Here is a 27,323-nt window from a genome sequence, read left to right as displayed (position 1 = left end):
AGAGAATCACAAAACACACTTTGTTCAAATATATTATAATGGCATATAATATATTATGTGCTGATTGATTAAAAAGTAACAATATTTCTAAAAAGAACAAAGACTCACAAGAACAGCAGTTACAATGTGTTGTTATTTTTCACTTTCCTTCTTTATGCTCTTTGGTGTTCTTCATATTTTACAAAATAAACCTATTTGATATTGCTTTTATGATCACCTTTTAAAACTTATCTAAATATATCCTAACAGAATTCAATGATTTTTCTAAACAAAGACACCAATTCATCCTTTGAAAACACTGTCTTGGAGACCTGTGACTTGCACAGGGACCGACGTATCTCTGTTGATCTCACGGTAGCAGCCTTCCGAGCCACCCTGGGCCACACTTGCTTCTGGAAGAGCTTTCCTAAGTCAGAATGCTACCATTCCTGAGTATTTGATTTTTATCTTTCATATCTACTTTTAAGAGCCAAATATAATCACTGACATTTTCTTACCTATTTTACCCTTTTCTTTCACTTAAGTGGGTTTCTCTTAAAAACAAAGATACAAACACACTCAACCTTTTTTATGTTACATGTGGTTATATATGTAGAAGCCTATATTTTACAGGGGACATACTTTGTTAAAATACAGAATACATATGATGTCCCAAGTTAAGAACTGCTATGCTGCCACTTGCTAATAATATGGGTCTCTCAGTTGTCTCTTTGCTTTTCATTGGCTAACCACGTTTCATAAACTGAAAATGACACTCTCACTGCAGGAAAGAATGAGTCCAGGGACAACCCAGCTCTTTTTAACCAAATTATTAGCACACCAACTAACCGAAACACATTAAACAGATAACTGGCAACAAAAACTGGCCTTCCATGTGTTTGGAATACCAACCATGAGAGTAAGCTGCTTCTACTATGATCAGTCAAGGACAGAAACAGGCTCTATCTTGAAGTAGCTGAAGGCATAAAACTCTCTAAAATTGTAACCAGAACTCTGAAGTCCTGGTCTTGTCTTCATTCCAGTCCCATGAAATGATCCCAGCCCTGTGTGCATGTGGAACCCTCTGGTATCTGAGACTCTGCACAGCAGATCTCTGTAAGTAAAGCCAATACCTATTTCCACTCACTCCTCTGACACCCCCAGGGATGCTTCCTCCATCCACCTTGAAATCCCTTCAAAGAAACAGCACTAGGTAACAATCCTCTCACTTTCATAGTCCTACCCCATAGTACAATGCTAAGCAAAATAGTTCTCTCCTCATTACAATAACAGTCCGTTCAGAGAGGATGGAGACTGAATGCTCAAAGTCACTGAACTCACAGAGCAACAGAGAGTAACTTCACTGGGTTCCCTGAGTGAAAAAAGACACAGCAACTTCCACACTACATTCTCACAACTCTAGGATTTCAAGACAGACTTGGGAAACAGAAAAAACAGCACCAATGAAACAGGGACTAGAAAGAAGTCTTCTACCCACTCATTTGAAAACAAAAACAAAACAAACATACAAGAACCACGCTGCTCTTTCCTCATTAAAGATAGACAGACACTAACACCAAGGAACATAATAAACACTGCTTCATAGAAAAGGGAAAAACTGAAAATCACATCATAGCCAAAGCTGCCCACTGGCATATTTAAATAATGAATGCTATTAAATTCTGGAGAAAAAAAATACATGTAGGAAATAAATATTGAAATCTTTTAGAAAAGTTCTTACATGATTATTATGAATAATAACAGTGAAATAATAATGATAATGACAGTCAATAAGCTACCACCCCCAGCCATCCTAAGCATGATGTTCCTGCAAAAGTAGTGCCCGCAGCCTGAGCAACAAAGAGGGACATGGAGAAATACCAAGGCCACTTACAGTAAACGTTTCTGTGGAGCAGCATGAGAAGAGATAAAAAAATCAGAGTGAAAACTATAAGATTCCACCTAATAATTTTAAACAGGGCACGTATAATAAAATAATAATAAAATAAACTGAGCAAACTTAAAAGAATTTTGTGGACATTGCTAGCATATTCTAACCAGTAGGTAAAAACAGGAAAGTATTTCAAAATCAGGATGCATTTAACTTTAAAAATCCAGGAAAGACAAACTGTAGCAAAAATGTAAAAAATGTTCCAAATTACAGCCTACTCTTCTGTTGTGCCACCTGCCCATCTGACTGCCTTAAGGCATAAGGGGAAATCACTGCCTTCTAGCTTGGGCAATTTAGATTTTTATCTTAGTAAAATTTTATCTTACTAAAACTTGCCTGAAGCCAAACTTAGATTTTACAGAGCAAGGCTGAAAATTGAAGGGAAATGCATTACCCTAAGCATCACCAGATGATAGAATGAGGGAATTCTGATAAGCATGCTTGAATGCTATGACAACTCTAGAATGCAGAGTTGCCAAATCACACAGGAAGGCAAGGAGTTTCCATGTGTTGAGGCTTGACATCAGTTTACCTGCTCTGGATCCTGCGAGCATCTAGCAGGACCCAGGAACTGATTCTGTCAATTATTTCAAATTCCTAAGGACACAAGTTAATGACAGTGTCATCCAAGAATCTACCACCAGGTGGCAGTCTCTAAATGTAGATGAAGCAAAACCCTCCCAGTCTAAATTGTTGGAACAAAAAACTAAAACCCTGATTGCTCTTTGGGCTGACGAGGGAGGGGGACTTGATTGGGGGAGAGGGAGGGAAATGGGATACGGCGGAGGGGAAGAGACAGAAATCTTTAATAAATAAATAAATTTAAAAAAAAGATTAATTCAGCTCAGGAATTAATTCAACTCTTCCCCTTCCAAACCCGTCTTTTCCCTGACCCAGAGAGCCCTCATGCAGACTTTCTTCACAACCAAATATTCTTGAAATTCAGCCTTTAAAGAGAACTTAGAAGGGGGAAGAGTAGAAGAAAGATGAGTTTAATCGAGGCATATGTAGAATTCTATCATAATTTCATTTCTGTTGAAAGGAATAAGTATGGAGTGATGACCCTTTAATTGTAAAGAAGAACGAAAGGAATAAAGGTTACCTGAATGAGCATACAAGTATGTTTGCAAATGTAGGATAAGGTACCAAAATAATAGAGAACTCAAAGGCCAAAAGGCAACCCATAACATAATGATATCCAGATAAACATGTAAATGCTAGCAGACTGCTATATAAGGTAAAGATCAATGGATATTTCTATCAATCTATCAGTTCATCTATCTCTTAGATAACAAAACTGTGGCAAATGGAAGAAACCATAAAGATCACCTTGTTTAAGGGCAAGAAATGTGGGACAATTCAAGGAAGGTCACAGAACTAGAAGTCAAGATGACAGGGAACATCCCGAATTTCCTGAGAAACCGAAACACTGCTTTCCAGAGTGGTTGCACAAGTTTGCATTCCCACCAGCAATGGGTGATTGTACCCCTTTCTCCACAACCTCTCCACCAAAGGCTATCATTGGTGTTTTTTATTTTAGCCATTCTGACAGGTGTAAGGTGGTATCTTAAAGTTGTCTTGATTTGCATTTCCCTGATCGCTAAGGAAGTTGAGCATGACTGAGTGAGGTAAGCCAGACCCAAAAAGAGGAACATGGGATGTACTCACTCATATTTGGTTTCTAGCCATAAATAAAGGACATTCAGCTTATAATTCATGTTCCTAGAGAAGCTAAATAAGGCGAATCCAAAGACAAACACATAGGCATCCTCAGGAATATTAACCTTCATCAGGCGATGAAAGGAGACAGAGACAGAGACCCACACGGGAGCACCGGACAGAAATCTCAAGGTCCAAATCAGGAGCAGAAGGAGACGGAGCACGAGCAAGGAACTCAGGACCACAAGGGGTGCACCCACACACTAAGACAATGGGGATGTTCTATTGGGATCTCACCAAGGCCAGCTGGCCTAGGTCTGAAAAAGCATGGGATAAATCCGGACTAGCTGAACATAGCGGACAATGAGGAATACTGAGAATTCAAGAACAATTGCAGTGGGTTTTTGATCCTACTGCACGTACTGGCTTTGTGGGAGCCTAGGCAGTTTGAATGCTCACCTTTTGAGACCTGGATAGAGGTGGGCAGTCCTTGGGCTTCCCACAGGTCAGGGAACCCTGATTGCTCTTCGAGCAGATGAGGGAGGGGGACTTGATCGGGGGGAGGGGGAGGGAAATGGGAAGCGGTTGTGGGGACGAGGCAGAAATCCTTAATAAATAAATAAATTTAAAAAAAAAAAAGATGACAGGGAACAGAAACTTGGCCTGCAGACTGCTTGTTTGAAGCTGTTTCTACTACGTTACTTCTGTATTCCAGTTTTACTTGTGACCTTATTTATGTTGGATAGACAGCCAATAGAAAATGTCTCAGGATTCTCAGCCTCCACACTACTGACATCTTGGGCTAAATCATTTTTGTTGTTGTAGGGGCTGTACTATGTATTATAGGAAGTTTAGTAACCTCCCTAGCCTCAATCCACTAGGTACCAAAAGTAAGCCCTCGGCTCAGTTGGGAGGACTAGTGTTTCCCCAGACTTTGCCAAATTTCCCTTAGGGCAGGGAAGAACGACCCACCATGCTATTAAATTATCTATTTCTAGCCTAAATTGAATGTCTGGAATATTTTTGCTGTGTAAATGAAAGTTGACTATATGGACTGAACCTCAGGTACAGGAAACCTTGTTCTTGGGGTTACGTTACAATTGTCAATAGTTTCTCAAATAGCATTGCCGTATCCATAAGGAGTTGAACTAACACAACTGAGTAGATAAAGAGTCCTACTATATAGTCTGGTGGTCCTCCATCTGGAGAACAACAGAGAAATGATTGAGTGCTAACTGGAATGGTTTCTGAAATGGCACAATCAGAATTCCACATTTGATAGAAATAAACTTAGAAACAAGGGCATGTGGCAAAAGAAAAGTCAAAGTGACAGAAGAAAGTAGATATTTCTACTAGAATGCAATCAGATGCAAATTTACATGCTGGTCTGAGGAGAGCATACACAGAAAGTTCCATCTTAACACATGCCCTGCTGTGTGCACTGAGGTTATTTGTCTTTGAATATGAATGCCTATGAATAAGACTATGTAGATCTTAAAGTTACTTTTACTTTGAAGTAAAAACAATTAAGTAAATTCCATAAATGAGCTGACTACAACTGCATCAAGCTCAATCTTTCCTGACACAGACAGGAAAGATTAATGAAGATCTGGGCTCTTTTTTAGCCCTATCAATATAGTAAAATAATAATAGCTCACCAGCAACTCGAAAGTCATCACCACTTACTTCCACTAGTGGGAGCCACAAGTTGAGGTCCCCGCTCACGGGGTCCTTCCCCATCCACAGGGACTGCATGTGGCTGAAGTGTCGCAGTTCCCTGCAAATCTTCATCTCCTAGAGTAGAGGCCTGTGACCGCAGTCTGTCCAGTGTTCCCAGGCCTGGCACCTCAAAGTTGTCAGTCATCTGTGCCAGAGGGGAGTCTCTCAAAGCTGGGAGGAAAGGTGTATCTAAGGGAGAGCTGGGGGGTGACAGGGAGGACAAGGAGGAGCGAGAGGACAGTGAGGCCAGAGACTGCGGTGTATCCAAGGACCTCCTCTGCTTGTGGAAGCCCAAGTGACTCTGTGGGTCTGTGAAGGGGACATCACGTCCCAGGGAATCAAAGGGGATCAGATCAAAGCGCAGAAGCTGGCCACACTCAGCATCAGCCTTCTCATACTGCGGGAGGCCGTAGATGTCCGTGAAGCTGATGGAGCTGAGGGAGCCACGACTGGAGGCCAGAGAACCCCTGCTGGAGGCCAGGGACCCACGGCTGCTCCCAGAGGACACAGTCAGGGTGCTGGCAGATAGGCTGAAATGAAAGAGCCATGGTCTCAGAAAAACACATGCTATTTCCACTACCCACCACATGGTACCTGGGCTGTAGCCTCAGGGAAGAACAGAACAACAGGAATGCAGTTCTAAGCTTGAGAGAAACTGAGTGGAGTTTGTTTCTTATCTCTTTTGAATGAAACTCAATACACAATAGTAGACTCCTTCCTGAGTTGGAGGAGTAACTGATAATGTCATTTATACAAAGTCCTTCACATGCTGCTTCATAATACAGTAAGGGCTTGACAAGGGGAGATGCCATTATGCATTCATTTACAAAAAGCCCCACAACAAAAACATGCATAGATGAATGCTTTTGAAGTTGCTAAGTAAATTATACAGTCCTTTAACACACTTGAATTCATAATTGAACTCTATATCATCCTGCCTCAGCCTTCCACATGATAGAATTATAGGCATGTGCAAACATACTATGGTCAGACTTACTTATACTGAAACCAAATTTGGTTCTCCTCATTTTATCTGAGTTGTATGTTAGCAAGTTATGTACAAAAAAATACCTACTTTTCTACTCTGTTAAATCCCTCTTCAGGTTCCAATTACTACCAGCAGAAAAGCAAAGCTAAAAGAAACTATGAAGTTCATGCACATGCCACTGTAATATAATACATGTCTCTATAATATAATAATATAATTATTAGGCATTCATTTCCCTTCAAAAGTAGCTTACCTCTTTAACTGGGATTGGAGATATGATGTTAAACGTGTAGCTTCTTCCAGCTGCATAAGCAGACAATTTCTTTTTTCTTGAAGTAGAATCCTATAGACATAAAAATAGTTATTTGGTGGTCTGATAGGAAAGTAGTTCAATGATACATTTGCCCAGCACGCTTATGGACCTGGATTCCATCCTCATCACCATATGGAGAAGAAGAGGTAGAGGCAAAGGAGAGCAGGGAGGAAGGGAAAGAGAGGAGTAAGGTAAAAGGGAGAGGAACTGATGCAGGAGAAATTCAATTATAAATGCCCCATAAATAATTCAGGTTGGAAGGATTGAGTGAATTCTAAAGGCATACAGTATAAATGACAACATAATAAAACATTTTGTCTTACTTGGAAAAATACATTCCTAAAACTCTACATTGGGCTAAAATACTGTAGATACTTGATATATACATGGTTAGAGCAAGTGGATGAAAGGGAAAGTAAGTTAGTCTATGGATGGATGAAGACATGAACTTGTGAACAGGTGAGTGGACAAGTGGGAGAGCAGGTGGATGGACAGGTGAGTGAGTGTGTGAATGGTGGTTAAGGTGAGTGAAAGATGACAGGGTAAATGGCTAGAAGAATAGACAGAATAATGGGACTTTACAAGCTTGGCTCAAGAACACAGCATGCATTAATTTGATGGGATTCCTTACAGAAAATTCAACTCCTTCATCCTAGTCCCCGTTAGGCAAAAAACATGCAAAGTTCCATTGATATTATAGTGAAACATGTCCTATAACATTTTACACCAATTCAAACATTTTCATAACTGGAGTCATTCATTACACTATACATTTTAAAGCTGAATAACATACATTAAATCCAATGACTTCAAAGCATGGTCCATAGATCCTAGGGGAATCCCTGACAGCCTGTCAGAGGTCCTAAAATATCCCTTCTTCACTATATGTCTGTGAGCATAAAAGATCTTCATGTGTTCACCACACATACAGGCCAAATGTTCTAGCAGCTGCCTTCTAGAAAACCAGATGCTTAAGAAGTTTATTACAAAAATGTTAAAGTACTATTGTCTCTTTTCTTTACTTCAAAAACATTATCAGCCATAAAATTTTTATTTCTAATAAGGATTTTTTATCAAATAATAATGTCAAACTAATTTCTAAATCATTAATTACTGACAGGTAAAAAACCAGTATGAGCTCTTTGGGAGTCCTTAGTAGTTTTAACAATGGATGTAGAGTCTGGATCCAACAACTTGAGAAAAGCTACAATATACTCTTTTTAATGTAATAGTTTTAAGATTCTACTTACCTATAATTTTAAGGAAATGTCTTATTATTTTTTCAAAGAAAACTTTAGCAACAGAATGCCCTCTTGTGTTAACTATTTTAACACGATATTTAGAAGTTTTTAATTAGTGCATAAAGAAGAACAATGCTTTAACACTTGGAATTATGTCACACCTCATTTCCTGTCGGTCATTTGATTCTATCCCATTTAACAGATGAGGAAACACGCATGGAATGAAAGTAACTTGACTGGGTTATGTAAGTTCAAAGCTTGGTCATCAGCCTGAACCAAAAAGCAGGGCAATTTACCAGACCCCAGTGTTTCTACTTCCTGGTATTCCTATTCAGTTGTTAATATATGACAAAAAAGGGAGAAGGCATGTTTTCATCACAAAATATTTCCCAAATTTGGGGTCATGCTTAAATTCCTACCTAACATGTAGCAATGGAAAAGGCACCGAAATTTCATCTGTAGTTTCTTTTCCAGAAAATAGAGAAAAAGTAGAAGAAAGAGAGCTTCAATATGTTCCCTCACTGAACTTTCTAACTGTAACTCTTCATGAATGACCTTGGAGTTGAGACAGGCAAAGATAGGGTCCTGGTCATTTAGGTACCCCAACTTGGCCACAAGAAGCTATTTGTTCTGCCTCCGCTTAGGGTCTAAACATACAGATTGTGCTATGAGAAAGCTCTTACCATGTGATCTCACACTTAAATTGGTGGGAAGTGACACTAAGAAATGTGTCCAGCATCCACTTGGCAGAACCTGTTAACAGCTGCAGGAACCCTTTGGGGCATTTGAGCTCATCTCATACTCAGCAGCTGATACAAAGTGCAAAGGAGAGAGACACTTATCACACATGTATGTTCTCCTTTAACCAAGGTCATTTTGTAGCAGATTAGGAAATTCACTTGTATATAGTCTGCTCATATTGATGGCGCTTGATGCAGAACTGACAACCCAAGTTGGCCCCACAGGAGACCACAAGCTAGAAGAAAACTAGTCCAGCTTTGTTGTCTGATCTCTTGGTCCCAATCATTAGAGTTAACTTTGTTCCCAGAGAGTTCTGTAGATGTGTACCCTGTGCCCACAGCACTGGCAAGTATTGAACTTCACATGGGAAGGAAAGTCATAGTCAAGGGTGTGCAGGTAGAGGTTCTGAGGAAGCAGGCTCTATTTGTAGTTCAAATCCACCCTGCTGAACTGAGACCAACAAGAACTCTAGGCACTCCTATCCAGAATATATAAAAGAAAATACCAAGCTTGAAGAGAAGCTAATGTTTATCTAAGAAAACACAGAAGCCCAAGAGTACAAAAGAAAAATAAAATCAGTAGCATTGTGCCGTTTGAGATTCAGACTCAGTTCTAGGTTTGGAGTAAGATGGTAGGGTAGGCTGTCATCTCAGGCAAATTAAAATTCATTCTACTCATTACTAGGCTAAGCTGAACTCTCCAAACCCTATCTCTTCCTTCCAATGTTGCCATGAGCTCTGAGCTCCAAGTACCTCCAAACCACCACTCATTTAGGCCACCTAAAGATTAACAACGAGCATCCAAATATCCAGGTTGTTAGGCAATATGAAGAACAGTCAGAAGTCACAGTGAATGTGGGCATAGCAGAGCATGCCTTTAAACTCAGCATTCAGAGGCAGGTGGATAGGTGGATTTTGAGATCATCCTGGTGTATATAGGGAATATATATAAGGAATATATATATATATATATATATATATATATATATATATATATGAGAGAGAGAGAGAGAGACCCCATCTCAAAACAAACAGACAAAAAATAAAATAAAAAGGAAGCCACAATGAAACCATCACTAAATGTATCTGCACAGGTCAATTAATTCTGATTACTTAAACTCTTTGACTATGTAGACAATGCTTTGGAAGATACAATTTAGGGTCAGGTCAATATACTTAATTGGAGCAAGCCAGTTTATTAACGAAGAGTGGGGGTCCCCAAAGCTCGGCAGATAGCCACAGATAAACCACTGACAGCTGTTAAATGTGGAAAGCAGACCCAGACTTCATCACACTCCACAATCGCAGGCAGCAAATGGAAACCAGGAGACGTGGCACATGATGAAAGGCTGAACAACTTGGCGTCTGAGAATACAAAGACACAAGTTTCACGTGTCTTGTGCTTAAAAGAGTCTCAAGAGTAACTGAAGAGGGGCACATTCAGAAATGGACTCACAAAAGGCTGCCGACTTCCTACTGCAAAAGAAAGAGCTGGCTTCCCTGGCTAGAAATCAAAGTTGGAGATAAAAGCAATAGGGAGACACCCACAATGCTACAGGGAGCAATTTTCCCCCACCCCAGGCAACAGAAGTTCCCTGTTCTAGAGCTGGAACACCACCTGTGCCCCCTTGATATACTGCAGTTGCCTCCTATCCTGTAGAGGTATTGCTCTGCAAACACAGGCAGAAGCCCCAAGCACCTGCACCAGAAGGGGAACAGTATAAATGGTGCTTGTTCTTCTTCCTTCTCTATTGCTGTCCTCCACTATTTCTTTATATTTGTTTCTCTTTTTCTGGAGAAAAGAAGTCAATCTGTAGTGCACTATCAAACTCTGAAACTCACTATGTACCCCAAGCAGGTCTCAAACTAAAGACATTATCCCACCTCTAAGTGCTGGGATTACAGGTGTGAACCATTACACCTGGTTTTCATGTCCCAGTTTTGAGTTGGCGTCAGGAACCTTGGAAAGCATCTGGTACCTCTCATAGCACAGAAGGCACATGATTCTACTTCTCACATATTCTCTAAGGAAACATACCAGAAGTCACTGTTCTCAGAATAAACGGAACATCTCTTATCTGGGAGTACCAAATCTGAATGTACAATCTCAGGCTATTTTGTCACCTAAGTATGATGTAGATTTAGGATTTTGAAGCATTTAGGATTTTAGATTTTCATATTAGAAATTCATAGAAGTGCATCTGCAAAAATACTGAAACATTAAATATAAAGAACAAAACCAAACCTCCAGCCCCAAGAGGAGACATATGCCCAAGATCCCAGGACCTAGGTGGTAGAGGCAAAAGGATCAGTAATGCAATGCTAACCTTATCTACACAGCAAGTTGTAGGCCAACATGGGTACATAAGACCTTGTCTCAAGCAATGAAAGAAAAAAGAAACGAAGGAAGGGAAGGAAGGAGGAAATGAATGAAGAGAGAAAAGAAGAAAAGAAAGAAGAATGAAGAGAGGAAAGAAGGGATTCTACGGCTGTAGCTTGATGATTAAATAGTTAGCTTACCATGCAAAAATAATAAAATAAAACTAAAATCCTCTAGGGCCAGTGAGCTAGTTCACCAGGTAAAAAGGCATCTGCTGCCAAACTTGGTGACCTGGGTTCAATCCCAGGACCCACATTACAGAAGAACCAACTGCAGCCAGTTGTCCTGGATCTTTACACTGGTACTGTGGCACACACATTCATTCATATACACACATATACAAAATAAATAAAAATAAAAGTTTTTAAATTAAATAAAATATACCAAAATTGGAAACATTTCTGGGGTCAAGCATTTTACACAAGGACTGTTCAACCTGTTATCAATTAAGAACATCCTCAAATCATATACAAGCCATCCGTTTAGTGTTTCTATTTGGTTCATTTCTACAAGTGTTATCCTCTGCCCCCCAAATCCTGGAAAGCCACATACCTTTCCCTGGCACCCTGTGCAGATGTGGCCCGAGCACGTTGGATCTCCTCCTCCAGGCGCCTCCTTTCTTCTTCCAGTCGGGCCACATCTTCTGCCGACCTCCGCTGCTGAATAATGAGCTGCAGCTCCTGCAGCAGGGCCTCCTTTTCTTTGATGAGCTGCAGCCGGTCCCTGTCAGCCTCAGCCATGCCCGGCCATGACTCGGTAGCCAACTGAGCCAGCTGCTGTTGAATATTGGAGACTCTGAGACAGAGAGGGGCAGAAAGAGATAGGAATGAACGAAGCGAAAACCTTATGTGAACATATTTTCTCCACCATCGCCGACTCCATAAGCTCACTTGATTAAATAAATGGTGACATAATTGCTCTGACCTTCAACTTAATAGCCTTTGGAAATGAGGGGTCATGAAAGCACTGCAGAAATCCTTTGTAATCTCTCCTCGTCTGCGCTGTGAAGTGACAATTATTACATTGTACTTATTTTTTAAAAAAATTGAAAATAAGGCTAGCAGCTCTCAACATGGCAACACTCTGTGTTTCCTACATGATACCATCCCAGAGAGGAAGGAAGCTGTTCATGTCTCCTTTTCCCACTACCATCAGTATCCAAACTTTCATCCAAAAGATGCCCCTTCCTTTCTGCCCCCTTGTCCAGGGGTCAGCACTAACAGACACATTGGGAAAATAGCTAGAGGAAAATGCATCCATCAGGAATGTTTCAGAAAAGAAAAGCTCTGGGGCCCCAGGCTCCACATCTGTTTCTGCCTGCCCCAGAGCGTGCCCTTGGCCAGGTGGGATTAAAAAGTGCCTTAAGGAGGGGGCAAATACTCAACAAAAGCTGAGTGCTTGAACATTTCCCTCTCTCCCTAAATTTCCAAGTGCTTGCCTGGCAAACAGATTTCATCTCTTGTGCCCTGAAGTGGTGTTGAATTCAGATTAAATAAAATAGACATGGCTCGTGTTTTGAAAACATACTTAAAAGTGTGAGCAGTATGTTTTAGATAAGAATTCTTTAAGAAAAAAAAAACTAGGAATGCCAGACCCAATGTGAACCCAGTGCTGTGAAGTATGAAGTTTAGCACGCATGCCGAAAAACGAAATCCAAAGAGTTCATTGAGATGACAGAAATCTGCAAGAACATGTAAGTGTCAGGCACCACACAGTCTAAGGAAGTGATTATAAAAGTGGAGCCTCAGGACTGGCGCCTCAGGATCACCTGGGAGCAGTTAGAAGGGCAACCATCAGGCCCAAGTCCAGATCTACTGACTCCTACGCCATGAGGCTCTGGGCTCTTCTGCTCACTCAAGTCGAACAACCAGGACTCTCAGAGCTTCCTCCTCTGCAGCTCTGCCCAGTCTGGAAGGTGCTAACTGACCTTTAGGGAGTTACATCAGGCACCAGCAGGATGTTGTTCTTCACGAAAATGGGAATGGCAGAGACAGGGCCAGAGCACGCATGATACTGCCTACCTCCTGTGCCCAGGGCACATGGCACTAACCGTGTCTGGCTTCTTGCCTGTTGGGTGCAGCCCTCAGAATCTTTCTCAAACCTGAGCTCCACGTACATGTCACCATTGTCTGGAGTTACCATATGCATTAAATAAATTGTGGCCCAGACCTGTGCCAAATTAGGCTCTGTCTGATCTAGATATATGCACAGGGAATCATGAAGTCTGGAGAATTGGACAGAACTCTGTGTCCAGGTACAGAACCAACATGAAACTCGTGGTCCCAGAAAGAAAAGGGTCTGCAGACTAAAACCTAAATGTATGCATTTATTCAAGCCCAGTTCTCCAGAAAGGTAAAAAAAAATCTAATTGTACATAAGTAGCTTTATTAGATAAGCTGTTTTCTAACTTAAAACTAATATCCTGAAAATGTACCAGAAAATGAAGCCAAATCATGTCACTGAAAATAGTAATGCTAGAGGCAACTAAGCAGGGCTTAAGTATTCATTCACCTATGTCTAATTAGTGGAATTAAAAATTTATGGCTGTAATATATTACTGAAGCCCAAGGAAAGCACACTTTGTGAAGGACCATAAATAATCCAGTAGAAAATTAGACATTGTATCCAGTAAAATTTCTAAAACAATCTACTAAAAACTAAAACAAAGGTAAAGAATAAATATAAAAGACTTGAAGACTAATGAGAAAATCTGGTTATGTCCTCACAGCAAATTTTTATTTCAGTTTATCTACTTATTAAGAAAGCCTATCTAAGCTTAGCTAAAACTAGCCACATATGTCATGCTTATGATACAGACATATTCTCAAAAGCATTCCTTTTGAGTTCTTCTATAGAGGGTTTTATTTTGTCCTGTGGGGTGTGTGTGTGTGTGTGTGTGTGTGTGTGTGTTACTAGAGCCATCTCCTAGACAGCATACATGCTAAGTAATCACTTATCACTAAGGTATATACCACTCCATCCCAACCTGAGCAGTCTGAATTCCCTATGGGTTTAAATACAAAGAGAACAAGCCTCCATTGAGACTGGGAGCTCTATGCTAACCGATTTCTACAAGGATTCAAAACTTGCTGAGGGTGGCAAAAGATCCAGTTCTAGATAATTCTAGCTGTCTTAGAAAAATCTCAAGGGATTCACACCATCTAGAAAAATCAATGAGCAGAAAAGCTTAATTATTGGAGGGAAGAGAAGTACAGCAAAAATTTTCAAAGAGCCTGCTCATCTCAAGCATAATGAAACAGTAGAACAGTCAACGTTAAGCCATGTACTATAACTTTCCATAACTTACGGAAAATAAAAATATGCTACGAAGGGCCAACCTCTCCAGCAGAAACAAGATCCGGATGACGATGATTTCTTGCAACCCATCTGGTAAAGTTGTTTGGGTCATGCTGAAAACTAGGCAAGCATTTCCATGCTTAAGCACGTTGCTTTGCTAATTCTGACTTCACAACAATGAAGATGCTTGTAAGGTGCTTTTCAAGATACCTCAGAATCTAGAATACTGACATGTTGAAAAAGGCAAGCTCCTTCTTTGTGACCACACTCTGGATAGGGACTTCTGAGCTTCCTTCAACCAGGTCAAAAGAGGCACATCTGTCTGTGGTCTGTCTCTTTTAGAAGCCAAAAGCACTAGAAGGAAGGATTTTCCCAACAACAGACCGCTAGCACAGTTGCCTGGCCTTTCAATATCATGCCTTATCATGCCTTGTGCTTTGGGCTGAGGTCCCGGAAACAGGAGGTTTCCATGAGGAAGCAGATTTCCTGCCTGAGGCAAAACACAGATTGCCAGGGTCTGTGCACCTTCTTCTAGATCCATGCTAAATAGCTGATCCACTGCTTGAAGGCCCATTCCTTGGAAGGCCATCATTCCAATTCTGAGCATAATAGGAAAAGTAATTTCCAGAAAAGTTTTTCTTTGAAGTATCATTTCAATGAAATTCAGTGCTCAAAAAGACCATGATGAAGGTTTCCAGAAAAAGAAAAAATACTTTTCCAAGTTCATTTTTAAAGAGCATTAAAAGCCACATAAAATTGGGAAGGGATTTCCTTCCTTCTTTTTCTTTTGTACAAATCCACTATACTCTTTATTGATTTTTTTCTTTTTTTTGATAGGTTACATATAATCTTATAGCTTACATATAATCTTTTACGAATGCCTTTAAGAGCTTTAAAACATATGTTTCCCTATACTGAGAGTGAAGAAATAAAAGCAAAATCTCACTTCAGGTTTCATATTTATTATGTGATTTCTAAATTCTGTTCCTTGAGCAGGTCTAATACAGAAGCAAAATATGAACTATTCAGTCCTGATATCTGACCAAGTGTTTTATCTGTCACAAACAAGGCATGTTAAATCATGAATGGAAACCTGCGTTTGGGCTGCAGACACTACTCAGATCTTTAGAGTTCATGGGGAAATCTTTGTTTCCATTTTCTAGGAGTAATGCACTTTTAATATTAAAAACGTTTGCAACACATCAAGAATAATCCCAAATCCTACCTAAAATCTTCAATCTGTTGTATAATTTCCCATGCTACTAAAATCCTGTGGCTTTCTGGAATAGCAAACAGAACTTCAGGAAACCTGTTACCCCCATTTGATGCTGACAAGTCATGACAGATCCTACTGCCATGATGCCAACTTAGAAACTTGTGTCTTCAGATTTCAATTCCAAGCACATATCTGGCATCTCATACATTTTCACTCAGTTTTCTTCTTGTGAATTTTTACTTTTTATAAAAGAAAGGTCAAAGAAAATCTCAGCTAAGATCTAATTGGAAACATGACAACATCTTTAGCAGGATAAATGAATATTGACAGGTCAGTGTGGATTCCACTAACCTTTACCTGGGAAATTCTGGAAGTCTCCATTTAGAACACATGGTACAAGAAGTATCTGCCAATATACTGCTGTACTACCATGCCTCTCAGCTACACTCTTTTAACATTTTCTCTCCTTGAGATGGACATATCTTTAGAGAGAAACTTTACAAAATGAAAAGTAGCAAGTCTTCAAATGAAAAAGATAAAGTTATGATGGCAAACATGCTTTCATTTACTTGTCAAAGCCCATATACAAAGCTACTTGAGAAAAGAAGGGGTAAATCCAAGTGACTAATCAAATTCAACTGGAGTCATACTACCACTGAATCCTGACAACCGATGAACACCAGAAACAATTCTGATAGCAACACCAAAGACACAGGAACTGGATACACCACATGTTTTGTTCCTATCTGTGCTGAACGTTTCCATGGAGATGGCTACAAATTATGCACAGTTCTGGACCAAGAGCTCTTAAGTTAAAAATACGGAGCCATCTGCGTCATCAGGATTGCTTCAAGACTTGTTCTTCCAATTTCAAAAAAATTTCAAAACTTTTAACTAGTCATGTGAAAATATTCCTCTCATAATGTCTGTCATGGGAATCCAAAGAGTCATTACAGGAGGGAAAGGTAAATGCAGCCCTCTTGGGACATTTCAACCCAGAGTTGAAATACCAAACAGGTTATTCTTGACAGTGGTAGTTTAGTCAGATAATTCTCCAGATTCTCACATTACCACCTGGAATTATACATTCTACTCCTAGAAACTTCCTCTAACTCTGAGCACACACAAAACCCTTTATTGTCCAGAACTTTGCATTTTTGATAATATTGTATTTATTTAAAACAACATCAATTCTAGACACTCAAGGAAAAACTTCTTCAAACTGTGTAAAAGCATCACCTTCTTCCCCTTTAAAAACTGGCAAAACACAAGTGATTCTACAGTGGATATGTATAATGGTTACTTTGTATGTGTGAACTTGATTAACCTAAGGGATACACAGATAGGTGGCAAAACATGATGCCTGACAGTATCTAGGATAGAATTTCTGGAAATTACTAGCATAACTCAGAAGACTAAGTAAAAAACTTGCTTTTTTAATCTTCTTAGCAAGCATCATTCAATGGATTAAAATAAAGTATTGGATTTACTGACACAACAAAGCAAAACAAAAAACAACAAAAAATCTGACAACTGTTGTGGTTTAAAACAACACTACTATTTGACTACAGCTTCACAGGTCAGCAGAGCCATGTTTCTTCTAGAACATCTAGGAAAGAATACATTTCGCTGCCTCTTCCAGTTTGTAGTTGGCCTCTATTAACACCCACCACGCCTTCTCTTACTCTGACCTTCCAGAGTCTTTCTCACAAGGATCCTGCGTTGGAAGTGGGCATCCTAGGATCATTTAAGAACATCTCTCCCCATCTTGGGATGCTTAAACTCATCATACCTTCAGAGTGCTGTTTGTCTTTCATTTCTGAGAAGCCTCTAATATGCTGCTAAGGTAGAAATGTTGAGGCCTGGATTCTTCTAAGTAGTCACAGTAAACATATTATCAGGGTTCTAGCAACTGCGAAAGAATACTTTGATGCAAAAGTAATGATTAAGTGCAGTGTTTACCAACTGGATCATCTTAAATCCTCAACTATTTGCTCAAATGTATTACTTCAACATCTAAAAGGTGACTTGATATGTACTGACACCACTTCTAGAACAAAGAAATCACTTGCTATGTTTGGTAAATGTCACAACAACACATAACAATTATGGTCGTAAGTGTAGCAATAATCTATTTTCTGTGTTTAACACAGCACAGCAAATTCCAGCACCCACACTTGGCAGTCCCACTTTGAAACAGGCACGAAGGAGCAGAGGCCTGGTCAGAAGAAACAACTGCCCCCACAAGCACCCAAAGCTATCATGAAAGAATGCATGAAAAATGAAGCATATGACCAGGGAGGTAACCAGCACTGGCCAATGAACTTGAGAAATTCAATGCCAACCACATCTCCACCCTGAAAAGTCCTGGGAGAGCTGGTGAGATGCTTCCCAGTAAAGAGAAGTAGGTTTTGGTTTAGGCTACTGCTACAGCAGGAAATCAGATGGTTTGCTTCTCTATTAATGTTACAGTTTCTTACAGGTGATTTTCAAGATCTCAATGAACATTGGCCCAAGTGTCAAGCTATTAAGTCCCTCACTTTGCCTGGTATTCTGCTCTCCCCACTGAAGATATTAAGAAAATATGTAAGCCATAACTACACAGCATATTCTAAAGCTGTTCTTCAGTCTGGTCCTTGTCATCCTAGCTCCTCAGAAAGTTGATAGAAGAAGATCACAAGTTCAATGCCTGCTTGGGTTAACAAGAGTTCAAGGCCAGCCAAGGTACCTTAGAGAGATCCTGTATGAAATACAAAATAAAAAAGCAGCTGGGATATAGCTCAGTGCAAGACTACATCCTTAACATATGTGATGCTCTGGGTTTTATTATCAGCACTGCATATAAAAGTAAAATAAAAATTAAATGTTTTATGGTGTTTTTGAAACATTTTAAAATTATTTGGTTTTCAGATTCTTTCTATAAGGTATAATAGAGAAACTGTCTCTAAATAGAGGTGGTGTAAACCATGCAAGTATTGAAAATGGAAAATCTAAGCACCTGAGGAGAAAGAAAGACACTAAAATCACAGAGGCAAAAATACTTTGCTGTGCAAGTATATGGTCAATGTTCAGTGGTGAAGACTGGAGGGAGGGAGGGAGGGAGGGAGGGAGGGAGGGAGGGAGGGAGCTAAGACAAACCCAAGGCACAAACCCTGATAAATCTAAAGTTCGCAGAAGGCAGGTAAGGTATAATATAGGTCAACATAAATGATGTCACTTGTCTCCAACAAATGAACTCTAATAGATACTGCTATCACTTGCTGACATATCAATACCAAATTGGTTTTGATGGTAAGATAAATAGCTTTCTGCATCAATCTAAGTGATTAATACCAATGTGTGTGAAAGACAAAAGTTTGCTTCCACTGGTCTGATGGATGGATGCTACCTGTAGGTCGGAAGAGAAGGAGGGCAGGAAGAGAATTGCAAGTATCTCATATGATAGAGAATGTTGCAGTAGTCTCTTATGGTTTCAAGTCATCTAAACCTCAAATACTGAGAATTTTATATTTTAAGAGTCATTGAAAGTTCACCAGATATGTTAAGAAGATATAAAAAATAAAGGACCTTTCTTTTCTATTTCATTCATTTCTTTCTGGTAAAATGTGGGCATTTAAACTCTAGAAACATTCTTGGCCTTTTTATGTGGAAGAAAGAAAGCAAATCCCAGGCTGTAAAAGTATGCTTCTTACCTTTTTCGGGCTTCTTCATACTGCCAATTAAGTCTGACACGGCCTACAAGTCTTGTTTTATCATCAAAGAGAAACTTTACAGAACATAAGGGACAAAAAAAAAGGAAGAGAAAGAATATTAGAAACATGTCTTCAAAGTAGAAAATTAACTTAAACTTTTGGGGGGAAAAACCTAAGATTATATATAGAGAGAGACAGGGTTTTTCTGCTTAGCTTTGGAGCCTGTCTTGGCACTCACTAACTAGACCAGGCTGGCCTCGAACTCAAAGAGATCCACCTGCCTTTGCCTCCCAAGTGCTGGGATTTAAGGTGTGTGCCACCACACTACAATATATTTTTCAAAGGCCTAGATGTAATACTCTGCTGCTACCCAGGCTGGTGAGAACTGAGAGGACTTTTACTTTCTAAAACTGGTATTATTTTTATTTTTAAAATATACACACACATACACTCATCTATTATATCAATTCAAATAACAAAAATGAATTATGTTTCAGTTAACAGGCAGTTACTTTAAGCTGACACAAAGGCAAAACATTCACCCATACTTTCACTATAATCTAACTCCTCATTTAATACAAAATATGGCCAACCCTACATATTTGTAAGTTCCACGTTGTAGATTCAACCAACCATGGGTTGAAAATGTAGTTAAGTTCACAATGTTTGCATCTGTACTGAATATGCACAGACATTTTTCTCCTGTCATTGTTCTTAAGATATGAGTATAATAACTACCCATATCACATCAGTTATTATAATTCACCTAGAGATGATCTGAAGTCAACAGGAGGAATTATGTGGGGTTCCGTGCAAATAGCATACTATCTGACATATGGGACATAATCATTTGTGGATCCTGGTATCCTATGGGGTTTGGGAACCAATCCCACATGGACACAGTCAGAAAAGTAGATGTTCTACTCAGAAATGGCAAAGTCTAAATTAGACAGACTAATTTCCTAAAGAAGGTGCTAGAGGATGACCTTCTAAGGCTCAAGGCATAAAAAGGGAACCAAAGATAAAAGGAAACAAGGCAAGGTCTGGATTGGGGAGTATCACCTACAAGTTACGTTTGAAATGCTTTCAATACTATCAGTAGTTAGGCTTAAATATTTCCGAGCTTACATCCAGATCCCCACACCCCCTGTCTCCCTCCCTCCTTTGGGGCATAGCGCCTCCCTGCCCAGCCTGCTAGGGCGCTGGGACCGAATCTGAACCGGGAGGACAAAGGGGTGGCCGGTAGCTCCTTTGTTCCCATAGCCTGCCCCCAGCGAGCAGGGTGGGCCCTTTGTTCGCGAGCTAACCAAGCAGTGTGGAGTTTCGTTCTGGGCACCGAGTGAAACATCATTGTGGAGAAACATCTCTGGGGAGTGACATCACTGGGAAGGTACATCAGTGGGCAAGAAGACCTGATCCTATAAAAGAAGATCCAAAGGGGAGTATTGGGAGGAAGAGATGGGCAGACGCCAATGCAGGAATTCTCCCAACAATCTGAAAAACAACACGAAACCACAAGAAGCCAGTGACCCCACAACAGGAGGACATGAACACCTTAATCAAGAAGAAGTAGAAAAAACTGACTTCATGAAAGTGATTGACACCCTTAAACAGCATATAAAAAACGCCCTTATAGAAATGGATGAGAAGTATAATAGAAAGTTCGAGGAATTGAGTAAATCAGTGAATGATACCCTAGGAAACCAAGGAAAAACAATCAAGCAGATAAAGGAAACAGTTCATGACTTGAAAACTGAAATGGAGGCAAAGAAGAAAACACAAACAGAGGGCCGACTGGACATGGAAAATCTAGGTAAACGAATAGAGACTACAGAATCAAGTATAACCAGCAGAATATAAGAGATAGAAGAAAGAATCTCAGATTCTGAGGATAACATAGAGAAAATAAACACTCTGATCAAAGAAAACAGCAAGTCCAACAAACTCTCATCACAAAACATTCAGGAAATATGGGACACAATAAAAAGACCAAACCTAAGAATAATTGGAGTAGAAGAAGGAGAAGAAGTGCAGCTCAATGGTACAGAAAATATACTTAATAAAATTATAGAAGAAAACTTTCCCAACCTGAAGACAGATGTACCTATGAAGGTTCAAGAAGCATACAGAACACCAAATAGGCTGGATCAAAAGAAAACATCCCCTCGCCATATAATAATCAAAACACAAAATATACAGAATAAAGAAAGAATATTAAGAGCTGCAATGGAAAAAGGCCAAGTTACTTATAAAGGTAAGCCTATCAGACTTACACCTGACTTCTCTATGGAAACCATGAAAGCCAGAAGGTCCTGGATAGATGTTCTCCAAAAACTAAGAGACCACGGATGCAAGCCCAGACTACTATATCCAGCCAAACTTTCATTCACTATAAATGGAGAAAACAAAATTTTCCAGGATAAAAACAAATTTAAATAATACGTAGCCACAAATCCAGCCTTACAGAAAATAATAGAAGGAAAATCACTAACCAAGGAGTCCAACAATGACCACAATAACTCAGACATCTAGAGACTCTTAACCGGCGCAAATCAAAGAAGGAAAACACACAAACCCTACTACTTAAAAAGTGACCGGAGTTAACAACCACTGGTCATTAATATCACTTGATATCAATGGGCTCAACTCACCTATAAAAAGGCACAGGCTAAGAGATTGGATAAGAAAACAGGATCCAACATTCTGCTGTCTACAAGAAACACACCTCAACCACAAAGACAGGCACCTACTCAGAGTAAAGGGCTGGGAAAAGGCTTATCAAGCAAATGGACCTAAGAAACAAGCAGGTGTGGCCATACTAATTTCTAACAAAGTTGACTTCAAACTTAAATCAATCAGAAGAGATGCAGAGGGACATTTTATACTCATAACAGGAACAATTCATCAGGAAGAAGTCTCAATCCTGAATATCTATGCCCCTAATATAAAAGCACCCACGTACGTAAAAGAAACATTACTAAAACTCAAGGCAGCCATCAAACCACACACACTAATAGTAGGAGACTTCAACACTCCTCTCTCATCAATGGACAGGTCAATCAGACAGAAACCTAACAGAGAAATTAGAGAATTAATGGAGGTAATGAAGCAAATGGACTTAACAGACATCTATAGAACATTCCACCCAAAGAGGAAATAATATACCTTCTTCTCTGCAGCTCATGGAACCTTCTCGAAAACTGACCACATACTTGGTAACAAAGCGAACTTACACAGTTACAAAAAAATATTAGTTACCACCTGTGTCTTATCAGATCACCATGGATTAAAGTTAGAATTCAACAACAATGCTACCCGCAGAAAGCCTACAAACTCATGGAAACTGAACAGTCATCTACTGAACCATACCTGGATTAAGGAAGAAATAAAGAAAGAAATTAAAGTCTTCCTTGAATTCAATGAAAATAAAGAAACAACGTACTCGAACTTATGGGACACTATGAAAGCAGTCCTGAGAGGAAAGTTCATAGCACTAAGTGCCCACCTAAAGAAAACAGAGAAAGCACATATTGGAGACTTAACAGCCCACTTGAAAGCTCTAGAAAAAAAAGAAGCAGACTCACCTAGGAGGAGTAGAAGACTGGAAATAATCAAATTGAGGGCTGAAATCAACAAAATAGAAACACAGAAAACAATCCAAAGAATCAATGAAACAAAAAGCTGGTTCCTGGAGAAAATCAACAAGATAGATAAACCCCTATCCAAACTAATTAAACGAAAGAGAGAGAACACGCAAATTAATAAGATCAGAAATGAAAAGGGGGACATAACCACAGACACAGAGGAAATTCAGAGAGTCATTAGATCTTACTACAAAAGCCTATATGCCACAAAACTGGAAAATGTAAAAGAAATGGACGCTTTTTTAGATAAATACCATTTACCAAAACTAAACCAGGACCAGGTGAACAATCTAAACAGACCTGTAAGTCGCGAAGAATTAGAAGCTGTTATCAAAAACCTCCCTACCAAAAAAAGCCCAGGACCAGATGGTTTCAATGCAGAATTCTACCAGAACTTCCAAGAAGACCTAATACCTATACTCCTTAATGTATTCCACAATATAGAATCAGAAGGGTCATTACCAAATTCCTTTTATGAAGCCACAATTACTCTGATACCAAAACCACTCAAAGACTCAACCAGGAAAGAGAACTACAGGCCAATCTCACTCATGAATATCAACGCAAAAATCCTCAACAAAATACTGGCAAATCGAATCCAAGAACACATCCGAAAAATTATCCATTATGATCAAGTAGGCTTCATTCCTCAGATGCAGGGCTGGTTCAACATACGAAAATCTATCAATGTAATCCAGCATATAAATAAACTGAAAGAAAAAAACCATATGATCATTTCATTAGATGCTGAAAAAGCATTTGACAAAATTCAACATCCATTTATGTTAAAAGTCTTGGAGAGATTAGGGATACAAGGGTCATACCTAAATATAATAAAAGCTATATACAGCAAGCCGACAGCTAACATCAAATTAAACGGAGAGAAACTCAAAGCCATCCCGCTTAACTCAGGAACACGACAAGGCTGTCCACTCTCACCATACCTCTTCAATATAGTGCTTGAAGTTCTAGCAATAGCAATAAGACAACATAATGGGATCAAGGGGATTCGAATTGGAAAGGAAGAAGTTAAACTTTCGTTATTTGCAGATGATATGATAGTGTACATAAGCAACCACCAAAACTCCACCAAAGAACTTATACAGCTGATAAACAGCTTTAGTAATGTGGCAGGATACAAGATCAACTCCAAAAAATCAGTTGCCCTCTTATACACAAAGGATAGGGAAGCAGAGAGGGAAATCAGAGAAGCTTCACCATTCACGATAGCCACAAACAGCATAAAATATCTGGGGGTAAATCTAACCAAGGAAGTGAAAGATCTATTTGACAAGAACTTTAAGGCATTGAAGAAAGAAATTGAAGAGGATACCAAAAAATGGATGGACCTCCCTTGCTCTTGGATTGGGAGGATCAACATAGTAAAAATGGCAATTCTACCAAAGGCAATTTATAGATTCAATGCAATCCTCATCAAGATCCCATCAAAATTCTTCACAGATCTTGAGAGGACAATAATCAACTTTATATGGAAAAACAAAAAACCCAGGATAGCCAAAACAATCCTATACAATAAAGGATCTTCTGGAGGCATTACCATCCCTGACTTCAAACTCTATTACAGAGCTACAGTAATGAAAACAGTGTGGTACTGGCATAAAAACAGAGAAGTCGAGCAATGGAATCGTATAGAAGACCCGGATTTTATCCCACAAACCTATGAACACCTCATTTTCGATAAAGGAGCTAAAAGTATGCAATGGAAGAAAGAAAGCATCTTCAACAAATGGTGCTGGCACAACTGGATGTCAACCTGTAGAAGAATGAAAATAGACCCATATCTCTCACCGTGCACAAAACTCAAGTCCAAATGGATTAAAGACCTCAATATCAGTCCGAACACACTGAACCTGATAGAAGAGAAAGTGGGAAATACCCTACAACAGATGGGCACAGGAGATCGCTTCCTATGTATAACCCCAGAAGCACAGACATTAAGGGCAACATTGAATAAATGGGACCTACTTAAACTGAGAAGCTTCTGTAAAGCAAAGGACACTGCCACTAAGACACAAAGGCAAACTACTGACTGGGAGAAGATCTTCACCAACCCCGCAACAGAAAAAGGTCTGATCTCCAAAATATATAGAGAACTCAAGAAACTAGACTTTAAAATGCTAATTAACCCAATTAAAAAATGGGGCACTGAACTGAACAGAGAATTCTCAACAGAAGAAGTTCAAATGGCCAAAAGACACTTAAGGTCGTGCTCAACTTCCTTAGCAATCAGGGAAATGCAAATCAAAACAACTTTCAGATATCATCTTTCACCTGTCAGAATGGCTAAATTCAAAAACACCAAGGATAACCTTTGCTGGAGAGGCTGTGGAAGAACGGGTACCCTCATCCATTGCTGGTGGGAATGCAATCTTGTGCAAACACTGTGGAAGTCAGTGTTTCGGTTTCTCAGGAAATTCGGGATCAACTTACCCCTGGACCCAGCAATACCACTCTTGGGAATATACCCAAGAGATGCTCTATCAAATGACAAAAGCATTTGTTCAACTATGTTCATAGCAGTATTATTTGTAATAGCCAGAACCTGGAAACAACCTAGATGCCCTTCAATGGAAGAATGGATGAAGAAAGTATGGAATATATACACGCTAGAGTACTATGCTGCGGTAAAAAACAATGACTTCTCGAATTTTGCATGCAAATGGATGGAAATAGAAAACACTATCCTGAGTGAGGTATCCCAGACCCAAAAAGATGAATATGGGATGTACTCACTCATAATTGGTTTCTAGCCATAAATAAGGACCACGGAGTCTACAATAGGTGAACCTAAAGAAGCTAAGGAAGAAGGTGAACCGAAGGAAAAACATATAGTTGTCCTCTTCGCTAACGGAAGTAGACCAAATTTCCGGGGAGAAAATGGGATCTTGGGGGGGGTGGGATGGGGGTAAGGGGAGACGGGGAGAGATAAGGTAGAAGGGAAGAAGGGGGGACCTGGGAAACGGGAGAATTGGGATAAAGGAAAGGTGGATAGGGGAGCACGGAACCACAATTCTTAGTTAAGGGAGCCACTTTAGGGTGGGCAAGCCACTTGACCCTAGAGGGGCTCCCTAGTGCCCAAGATGAGGTTCCCAGTTAGTTCCTTGGGCAGCTGAGGATTGGGAACCTGAAATGACCCTATCCTAGAGCAATACTGACGAATATCTTGCATATCATCATAGAATCTTCATCTGGTGATGGATAGAGATCGAGCCATGACCCACACAGGAGCACTGGACTGAGCTCCCAAGGTCCCAAGGAGGAGCAGAAGGAGGGAGAACATGAGCAAAGAATTCGGGACCACGAGGCGTGCATCCACCCACTGAGACAGAGGAGCTGATCTACGGGGAGCTCACCAAGGCCAGCTGGACTGTGACCGAAAAAGCATGGGATAAAACCGGACTCTCTGAACATGGCGAACAATGAGGGCTGATGAGACACCAAGGACAATGGCAGGGGGTTTTGATCCTACTTAATGTGCTGGCTTTGTGGGAGCCTAGCCAGTTTGGATGTTCACCTTCCTAGATATGGACGGAGAGGACCTAGGACTTAACACAGGGCAGGGAACCCGGACTGCTCTGTGGACTGGAGAGGGAGGGGGAGAGGAGTGGGGGGAGGGGGAGAAGGGTGGGAGGAGAGGGAGAAGGGTGGGAGGAGGGGGAGAAGGGTGGGAGGAGGGGAAGGGAAATGGGAGGCTGGGAGGAGGTGGAAACTTGTTTTTTTTTATGTTTTTTTTTCTTCTTTTCGCAATAAAAAAAAAGTTCTCACCTAGAAAAATGCACACCGAGGAGCGCATTGAAGAAAGACTTTTTAAAAAAGCCAGATAGGATGCCGGCTTGCTTTTAGCCTGCTGGTTGTTGTGAAGCTCATCAGTGTTGGAGGAGTCCGCTACTTAGTTCCTGCCGCTTAGCCCCGAAATAATCACACAGAAGCTGTATTATTTACATCACTGATTGGCCTATTAGCTCTAGCTTCTTATTGGCTGACTCATATCTTAATTTAACCCATCTCCATCAATCTGTGCATCATTACGAGGTTGTGGCCTACCAGAAAAGTTTCAGGACCTCTATTTCCAGAAGTGGCTTCATGGTTTCTCCCTGATGTGGCCTCCTTTCTCCCAGCATTCAGTTTAGTTTTCCCCACCTAGCTCTGTTTCCCTATTGCTCTGCTATAGGCCCAAAGCAGTTCCTTTATTAACAATGATATTCACTGATACACATCATAACAGTCTATGGAAGGGCGTGGACACAGCCTGTTCCATGTTAGGCTCCTCCCTGCCAGATCATAGTGTGTGTGTGTGTGTGTGTGTGTGTGTACACGCTTGCATAAGTATGTGTGTTTAGATGAATATTCCTTATCTTCCTTACTAGAATATAAAAACCACTTTCTCCATCATATAGTTCACTAAGAAGCTCTTCATGTTATGTAGCCTGTAACAGACCATTGGGAAAAGTTATGTGAATATGTGGCTGTGAGAATAAATGAT

At 40.1% G+C, this 27,323-nt stretch overlaps 1 protein-coding gene across 1 annotated transcript in view; it reads right to left on the bottom strand.

The window, feature by feature from the left end:
* Window positions 1–27,323, bottom strand: part of LOC121443085 (protein WWC3-like) — a 108,211-nt gene that overhangs the window by 14,101 nt on the left and 66,787 nt on the right. The window contains exons 8-11 of the mRNA XM_041644770.1: window positions 19,176–19,249; window positions 11,523–11,765; window positions 6,550–6,639; window positions 5,276–5,838 (exon numbers count right to left, since the gene is read on the bottom strand). Coding sequence (XP_041500704.1) covers window positions 5,276–5,838; window positions 6,550–6,639; window positions 11,523–11,765; window positions 19,176–19,249 — 970 coding nt within the window. The remainder of the gene's footprint in view (window positions 1–5,275; window positions 5,839–6,549; window positions 6,640–11,522; window positions 11,766–19,175; window positions 19,250–27,323) is intronic.

Source organism: Microtus oregoni, unplaced genomic scaffold (genome assembly GCF_018167655.1).
Source record: "Microtus oregoni isolate MIOR12 unplaced genomic scaffold, Mior012 000099F_ref0000060, whole genome shotgun sequence".
NCBI lineage: Eukaryota > Metazoa > Chordata > Mammalia > Rodentia > Cricetidae > Microtus > Microtus oregoni.
The sequence above is the reverse complement of the archived record's forward strand: the minus strand, read 5'-3'. Positions and strand labels throughout refer to the sequence as shown.